The sequence below is a fragment of the Ailuropoda melanoleuca genome, chromosome 6, assembly GCF_002007445.2.
Source record: "Ailuropoda melanoleuca isolate Jingjing chromosome 6, ASM200744v2, whole genome shotgun sequence".
NCBI lineage: Eukaryota > Metazoa > Chordata > Mammalia > Carnivora > Ursidae > Ailuropoda > Ailuropoda melanoleuca.
This window is the reverse complement of record NC_048223.1, coordinates 37,768,403-37,777,519: the sequence shown is the minus strand read 5'-3', so window position 1 is coordinate 37,777,519 and position 9,117 is coordinate 37,768,403. Positions and strand designations below refer to the sequence as shown.

Sequence of the window (9,117 nt, the reverse complement as noted above, 5' to 3'; positions counted from 1 at the left end):
TTTTTTTTTCCTTTTATAAAATGTGATCGTAGTGTACGTATTGTTTGGCCTGTTTAACTCAGCGGTTTGCGGCCCTGTCTCAGTGCTGTTACGTCCACAGCATTTTTACTGCTGCTGGATTCTGTTGAATGGGTGTACCATGATTTAGGGTCCCAGCTGTTAGATGTTTAGATCATTTCCAACTTTTCTTTTTCTTTCTTTCTTTCTTTCTTTCTTTCTTTCTTTCTTTCTTTCTTTCTTTCTTTCTTTCTTTCTTTCTTTTTCTTCCTTCCTTCCTNTTTTTTAAGATTTTACTTATTTACTTGAGAGAGGGCATGAGAGAGAGTGCACACACACACACACACACACACACACACACACACGGTAGGGGGGGCAAAGGGAGAGGGAGAAGCAGACTCCCCGCTGAGCAGGGAGCCCAACGCAGGACTGGATCCCAGGACCCTGGGATCATGACCTGAGCCAGAGGCAGATGCTTAAGCGACTGAGCACCCAGGTGCCCCTAGATCATTTCCAACTTTCTTTACCACAGTGACAGTGCCTGTTCCTGTGGGTGAAGCCGTGTAGTTATCCGTGCTGACTTCCTTAGGTAGGTGCATCATTTGGGAGCACTTGGAATTCTTATCAGTATTGCTCATTAGATGGTTTTGGAGCACAAACCAGTCGTTGGCCCTGTTGAGGGTACAGGGCCATTTGCCCGTAATGCAAATGCTGGAGACCACTGTGTCTTTGTGTTTCTGGTCTTTTTTTTTTTTTTTTTTAAGATTTATTTATTTAGGGAGAGAGAAAGCACACACACATGAGTGGGAAGAGGGGCAGAGGGAGAGAATCTCAAGCAGACTCCCCCCTGAGCATGGATCCCAAGGGCTCAGTGCAGTGCTAGATCCCATGACCCATGAGATCATGATCTGAGTCGAAACCAAGAATTGGACGCTTAACTGACTGGGCCACCCAGGCGCCCCTCTGGGTATGTTTTTTAATAGCAGTGCTGTCTCTTGCTGTCAAGGGTCTCTGTCCTTCCCTTAGTGTGCCTCTCTGCTCTCTTGATTTTGTTGTGAGTTTGCAATGGGTCACAGTGGCCACAAAAGCAAGCTTTCAGCCATTCTTGAGAGGAGCGTCCTGAGTGAGTACTCGGGGGGATATCCTTGGAGTGTTAGTGCACAGTTTTTTGCAAAGATGCTTCTGGTCATTGCTTTCTCCTTGCTCTGTATGGGGCAGGTGGCATTGGGGGCCAGGCTGGGTGAGGGGATGGTGTCTTTTCATGAGCACTGTTTCCTGGAATTCTGCGATTTAGGCCAATGTGCGATGTTTGTCATTTCCTCGTTTGACCCTGTTGTGAAGGTGAGGAAATACGCATGAGCTTATCCTTGGGTAGCGTAGTGACCTGGTATGTTCCTCATTCTGTCACCTTGCTCAGTTATCCGTCTTTGTTCCTGAGGACCCCGCGGGTATGATGGATTCTGTAACACCAGGGAATGTGGTCCAGTAGGTTTTGTTGCTCAGCAGGAGAAATTCCCTCGTGTGAGGTATCTTCGAGTTGTTGGCTGTGGTACCACCTGCTCCCTCCTCAGCTTCCTTCCTTGTTTATTTACCTTTGGGTTTCTCTTCGGTAGGAGCTGGTGGTGATGGGCGCTCCAGGGTCATTTTATTGGGCCGGGACAGTCAAGGTGCTGAACCTTACAGACAACACCTATCTCAAGCTGAACGATGAAGCGATCATGAACAGGCGGTACACTTACCTGGGTGAGTAGCTTAGGGACGTGACAGGTAAGAAGGGGAAATGGGAGCGGTTCTCCCCTGGCCCACAGACTGTTGCTTTACTGGTGAAAAGAAGAGTTCGTTGGCTTTCACATCTGTTGTTCTAATTAGGTACGCTCTTAGCCGGGACACTTTCATCGAGCCTCACACGCGGCAGGTAGAGAACAAAGGAGGGGTCTGAATTAAAACTGTGATTGAATTACAGAGCTGACAGTTGAACCTCCAAGGAAGCAAAATTGTTTTCTTTTTTGAGCAATTACTTAAGTTCAGATATAAAAAGAGTGCAGTAGAATCTGGGTTTTCCATGGCATTTCTTTGGCTGTGGCCTCTGCTTCCTGGTCACACCAGTTGCAAATAGAAATAATAAGAACTGGGCATGCCTGGGTGGCTCAGTCAGTTGGGCGTCTGCCTTCAGCTCAGGTCATGAACCCAGGCTAGGGATCGAGCCCCGGGTGGGGCTCCCTGCTGAGCAGAGAGCTGCTTCTCCCTCTCTCTCTGCCTGCCCTCCCCCTGCTTGTGCTCTCTCTGTCAAATAAATAAATAAAATCTTTAAAAAAAATAAGAAGAACCAGAAATTAGCATGATGGGTGGCAACGTAATGCTGAAGGTTAATCACAGGCTTAGAAAAATTTCTCCTATTTTCTCAACTCTTTCAACCGTCTAGAAAGAAAATAGATACAACTTAACAGCCACCAGGCAACATGACACTGGCCCTATTGGGGGACAGAGACAGGCTGTCTTTGCTTGTGGACCCGAAGCTTTTGCGTGGCTGTTTTCCTTAGTTCATGCTCTGAATGCTATTATTCTGGATACTGCTTCTTTTCATTCCTGAAACATTATGAGGCAACTATCATTACCCACGTTTCAGAGGCAAAGAAACTGAGGCACAAAGAAGTACATAACTTGCCGAGGTCACATGGCTTGTAAATAGCGGGGTGGGGGCTTAAACCTGTGGCTTCAGAGCCCAGAGTCTAAATGTGGAGCTGCCTTCTGAGTATGTGCCGTGGAGACAGCACTGACCTCTGGTATGGAGCCCTCGCTCACCTGGGAGCGCCTCAGAGGTGGGGGGTTGGCCTGACATTTCCAGGACTTGATAGAGTGCCTCGTGCGCAGCAGGGAGACCTGACACTCATTTAGAGGGCAGCAGAGAACCTGGTTTGGGTATGGCTTTAGGTCCAGGAGGTCCTTTGAACTTGAGGGGTGGTGGGTTGTCCCTGTGTACCAGAGACCCTTATTGCTGCAGGGCTTTCAAGGTCACCCGAGGCTTTGCTATCACTCATAATGCTTTTAGGTAATGTGGTCAGGCTACAGGGTCAATAAGAATTGATCACAATATGGCATCATTACAAAATCCAAACAGCTTGTGATCACAGCATTAGGGTTTGAAGGTGAAGACAAGGTTTGGGGAATATATGGCCACCCATAAGGTTTTTGTTGGCTAAAGGAGAACTTTCAGCCTGCCCACAAGGCTCTCAATAAGCAGGAGACATTTAGACTAAGCTCAGACAACTTTTACTTTTGTTTCTAGATTCCTTTTGCATCCAGATTCTTTTCTCATCCATACCGACCCCCCTACCATCAGCTTCTTTCTGCCTTCTCTTAGGAGGGAAGATGGTACAGTGGTTGACAACAGAGTCTTTGGAGACACACAGATTGGATTTGAATCTTGCTGTGTTATCTGGGGCATGTTACCTAACAATGTTTAGTCTCAGTTCCTACATCTGTAAAATGGAAGAAATAATCATACCTTCCTCATAGCATTGTGAGATTAAAATTTGCCAGTGTCCAAAGACATGCCTAGGGATGTTCACAGCAGCTTTATTCATAGTAAAGCTGGAACAGCTGGGAACAACCCAGATGCCCAGCAGTAGAGTAAAGATATCCTGATCTCGTCATGCAGTAGACCGTTTCTCCATAGTAAAAGGAAACGTCTGCTATTATACTCAGCATGGATGAGTGTCACAGGTGTTATATTGAGTGAAGTTCTAGAATGGGTAAACCTAACATTTAGTGATAGAAAGAGAATAGTGGCTGCCTGTAGGGACTTGAAAGGGTAGGAGGGCACCTTCTAGTTTGGGTTCTGTACTTATATTCACTCTGGGTGGTGATGGCATGGCTGTGTACATGTGGACACTTTCATTGAGTTCTACACTTCAGATGTATGAAAATTAGATCTCAAAAAGAAAAAAACAGGAAGTATTTAGCACAGTACTTGTTTTAAAGAGGACCCTCAGAAAACACTCTTTCCTGCCCCAATGTTTTTGTGAACCTGACTTTTTGTGAGATGAGCCATTTCAGCATGAGAAGACTGACAGATGTCATTCGTTCCCTGGGAGGTTATGTTCCAAGAATAGCTGGGTCATAACAATTCAGACAAGGGATGCTGGAGACCCTTTTTCCTCAGATGGATCTTTTTCTTCCCTACCCTCTCTCATCCTCTCCTCGGTCGATGCCCACCCTTTACAGGCTATGCAGTGACGGCCGGCTCCTTCTCTCGCCCGTCCACCACCGATGTGGTTGGAGGTGCCCCCCAGGATGAAGGCATCGGGAAGGTGAGGAGAAAAATGGTGGAATGGCATGGGGTCAGACACCAGGGGCGAGTGTGCTGCCCCTGGTGTGGAGGTTTGTCACTTATTTGATCTGAACATTCTGCTGGGTGGCTGGCAGATAAATGATGAAGTAATGAGGAGTTTCCATCAGCCTCCTTCCAGTGGCTTTTGAGAGTGTACTTTGAAAGCTTAATCAGAGAGTGAATGCTACCCCCAGACCTCTACATTCTCTTCATGTTCTCATCTCCACTGTGTTTGGCAGCTGACTCTGTGAGATTTTTAAGACTGACCCTTGGCATCATGGCGTCCTCCAAAGGAATGGTGTCCAGCACTATTCAGCTTTAAATTCTCCACTCTGCCAACCCCTTTCCAATTTCAACTTTGACTTAATAGAGCTGGGTTTAGTCCCAGTATCTTTGGGACTTTATTTATTTATCTTGGGGCCTAGATTGTCATACTTATTTCCCCAGTGTTTTAGAGCCAAGACTGGTTCAGTCCAATGGCTGTACTGGGAATCTATGGGTCAGTTTTCCTAAAGGATCTGCCCAGAGTATAGGAAATACCCCATGGATCTAGGGCTGTCTGGTCCCTTTAGGAATTGTGGCCTCTATGGGGCCGAGAGTATGAACAACTACGCTTGCTCATTGTTTAGCTCCAGGGTACGGGAAATCTAGATTGGGTAGGTCTGCATGAGTCAAGAACCTGCATTTTTAGCTCCATAGGTTCTCTGATAGAAAAATCTGAACAAGGGAATGATCTTTGGACCTGAGCCCATGGCGTGGACATAGGATGGAGTATGGCCATATCTCCAGGGGCTCAGAGAAGTGGGGTCTGGATTTTAGAGAGGCGCAGATAATGGGCCAAGACCACTGTTCATTGGAGCCTTGAGCCAACATGTCAGTCTGGTCAGCTGACTGGACTTGACTGGTACATCACGAGGGTCATGTCCCTGGATCCTCCCAGGCCGGAGTTAGGAGCCTCAACTCTCATTTCTGGTACTTGTGCCTCCCTCCCTGCTGATACTGGTGCTAGGGAGAAAGGATCTCGGAGAATGAAACCAGATAAAAGCACAGGGCACCGAGTGGGTGGAGGCATTCAGATCAACTCTGATAATGTCAGGAAGGAGGTGGGTCCTTTAGGGTCACATGAATTCCTCTACATGGTAGAGGGAAAAGCACCGAGAGCCGTCCCCACGCTGATAATGTTGTCGGGGGGAAAAGCTGCGTGTGTGTGAGCAGCCTTCTCTGCAGTGTTGCTAACGGCCTGCCTTCCTCCCGGCTCACAGCCATCCGGGTGCTTCAGTGCTTCCTTTTCTCACCAGCAACACAAACTTTGATCTGATTGCATTGTGTTCTCTGCAGATGTTTGCGATAGTCTTAAGATAGTCAAGTCTTAGGATAAGAAGAGTGTTTGTAGCTGATAGAACCAGACAGAGAATATCCTGATTCAGCTAACACCAAAGAACCTGACGATGCATCTTCCAGAGGTGCTGGGGACTGGTTGTAGTTGACACAGCTGCCAACTGTCCCATTCCCCGGGGACCCTAGACTAGACCTCTGGCCTGCAGGATTATTCATTTCTGGTGTCAGGGCACAAACACATTCTCGCTAGGGTGGTGGCTTCTTACCCCACAGGAGGGTCCCCTCCCCTGGTTCTCGTGGGATGTTATTGCTATAAGATGCAACTTGGAAAAGAGCTTCTGTAGTCCTGTCATTTGGGATGTTCCACATCAATGATCCTCTTTGTGGTAGAGACGCATCGTACCTCAGATTGAAGGACACTCTTTTTTGCAGAGTTGGTAACGTGCGGGGAACACTGACTTCTTTATTATCAGCCAGCTTAAGCCATGTGCCTGGTTGGCCTTCATCTAAATAGGACTCTCAGAAAGATGCTGGTCAGTATCTTTGGTCATGGCTTCTATCTTAACTAGATTTTTTTTTCATTCCATAGGTTTATATTTTTAGAGCTGATCGAAGATCGGGCACCTTAATTAAGATTTTTCAGGCATCAGGTAAAAAGGTGAGATTCTGGATACTGGTGTCTTCTTTTTCTTGTGAGATGTCATCCTGTGGGAATCAGTTCACTTTTTAGAAAATTGGTGTAGAGGCTCTATCTGTGCCCTAAGTTTGCGGCGACCCCGCATGCAGCTGCCTTAACCTCCCCAGCATTGTGTGTATCCTGCGGACTGTGGAATTCATGCTCATGGTAGGGCTCAGGTAGCAAGATGAGTCTGGACATGACCAGGTTACATCACAGAGTTAGAAAAGGATTTCCATAGTTCAGATAGTCATAAAAATTACGACTTGCTGTGTGTGTCTGCCTTTTTCTACCTCTCTAACCTTCCATCTGCCTCTCTCTTATACCTACACATCAACACCCCAGAGAGATCAGATGCAGTTAAGTACGGTAACAAACCCATGAGACCTAACTCAGTAGGCATGTAGGCAATTGGCTCTCACTCTCCCTGTGTCCCTGGCCCAGCGCCACCCCTCATCCTCTCATCCTGAGCCCCCCACCACCATTGCCACAGGGACTGTTGTCACACAAAGAGAAACCAAACAGAAGTCACTCAGCTCCTTTGAGAGCCTTGAAATAGAAATAGCTTGGGAAGGCTGCCTTGGGGGTTAGTCCTGGGCAAGGTTTATCTGCGTGCGTTTTCTTGTCTTCGTCCTGGCCCTAATCCTCTCTCCGTTTCCTGCACGTTTCTATTACACTGCACCATAGTCTGAGATGAAGTCAGTAGAGAGTCTCTGATTAATAAACCACGTTTTCATGGGCTTGTCCGTCTTGCACACCTTAGTGTGGCTCAGACCAGCAGGATCATTTAGGGAGATTGGCTCGTCTCGGGGGACACACATTTTGGTTGGAGACCAAGGGATACTCTGGAGGCTTGCCTTGGTGTGGAGGCCTTAGTGGGCTCTGGGAAGAAGTACAGGACTCCTGGGACTTGGGAGGGAGATTCCAGGAGATAGGAAAATGTGGAAGGTGGTTTTACATTCCACCACCCTAAGAAAAGGGGGGAAGATGATTGTTTTCTCTGTGGGCGGGCCACATGCCGCAGCCCAGTTCAGGTCCCACTGTGGGTTAGACCTGCTCTACAGAAGCCTGACACCATGACGCACTGTTCTGATGGTGCGTATTCTCATTTCCCCAAATTCCGCTCACAGGTGGAATTTTTTTTTCAATTTTAACAACCTTAATGTGTGTATTTAGTAGAGAATTGTCATAATCTTTTCAATTAAAAAAAAATGCATCACCAAATCAGTTTTGTGAAGTTTTCCCTGAGAACAGTTCCTCATTCCCCTGGGAACTGCACTGGCCTGTGTTATTTTAACATTTCCAAAACCCCAAAGCAGTCACACTGGAAAAGGACTGTAAGCAATTCTGCAAAAAAGGTTTTCCAAGCACTTTGGACAGTTAGACAAGAAATAACACAGTGCCAGTTGATAGAGCCCCAAAGAGCAAGTAGGGTGTGAAGGCTCCTAAGCCTTACATTTTAGGTCTTTCTTAAAAAAAAAATAAACGGGTGAGTGTGCCTCGTGTGGGAAACCCAGACTCCCACCCCTCTCCTTCAAACGAACCTGGGCTTGACAGCATGAAATGAAAGGCATCCCCCCCCTTTATTGAGATATAATTGACATGTAGCATTGGGTGAGCTCAAGGCGTTGAACACAATGATTTGGCCCTTGCATATATGGTGAACTCACATCCATCACCCCATGTAACTACTATTTAAGGACTCTAAAGTGACATGCGGAGCAGGAGCACACCTGTCACCCAGTTTTCAGAGTATCTTCACGTCATTTCCACCTGTGTCTCTGCACCTGCTGCCTGTGTCCCCCCATCGCCTGCTGCCTGTGCCCAGGGCAGATCCAGTTAACGCCAGTCATCCTGGCTTAATTAACAGCCTATAATTGTGCCCCCTCCTTCTCAAAAGCCTCCCCGGGCAGATGGCAACTTACACGGCCACCCATCTGTGACAGATCACAGTCAGGTTTGGGACAACAGATTTAAGAGTGGATGGTTGGGGGGCGCCTGGGTGGCACAGCGGTTAAGCGTCTGCCTTCGGCTCAGGGCGTGATCCTGGTGTTATGGGATCAAGCCCCACATCAGGCTTCTCTGCTATGAGCCTGCTTCTTCCTCTTCCCACTCCCCCTGCTTGTGTTCCCTCTCTCGCTGGCTGTGTCTATCTCTGTCAAATAAATAAATAAAATCTTAAAAAAAAAGAGTGGATGGTGGGAGAGGTAAACATTTGAGAAGACACTTGTGCCCACTTCCTGAGGGCTCCATGACGCAGAGTCCCAGGACAGACTGGCTTGTGTGTCTGCTTGAATGTCCCTGTAGGTATTGGGGCTCCCTGGGAGGGAGGGCACTGAAAGGCCAGGTGTTTCACCGGCCAGCTTCGTGGCCACGCCACACCCTCACTCTGTATGATCCTAGCTAGAGTCACTCCTTCCTCCTGCCACACCCACTCTTGCCCTCCTGTGTCTCTGGCTTCTAGCTTTACCCCCATCATCAGGGTTCTGATTTTGAAAAAGACCATTACCCTCTTTCTACATCTTATTCTGCTTTTTGCCAGAAGAAATGGGAAATTCTAGTCTCTCTGACTTCTCCATTATTTCAGAGGGAAAGGACATGACCCCAGGCTTTCAAAGGATGTCTGTAGCTTTACCCCTTTGTCCGGAGCCACACACACGGGAGGGATCTGACTCAGTCCACCACTGGTCCACTTCTGCTTTTGTTCGGCCAGAATTTGGTCAGGTAGACCTGTCCCTTGGCCTTACCGTAAGAAAAACAAAACAGCAAAACCCAA

At 47.5% G+C, this 9,117-nt stretch overlaps 1 protein-coding gene across 1 annotated transcript in view; it reads left to right on the top strand.

The window, feature by feature from the left end:
- The window catches only part of ITGA9 (integrin subunit alpha 9), a 332,075-nt gene that overhangs the window by 34,690 nt on the left and 288,268 nt on the right, over window positions 1–9,117 (top strand). The window contains exons 5-7 of the mRNA XM_034662244.1: window positions 1,611–1,740; window positions 4,222–4,307; window positions 6,255–6,323. Coding sequence (XP_034518135.1) covers window positions 1,611–1,740; window positions 4,222–4,307; window positions 6,255–6,323 — 285 coding nt within the window. The remainder of the gene's footprint in view (window positions 1–1,610; window positions 1,741–4,221; window positions 4,308–6,254; window positions 6,324–9,117) is intronic.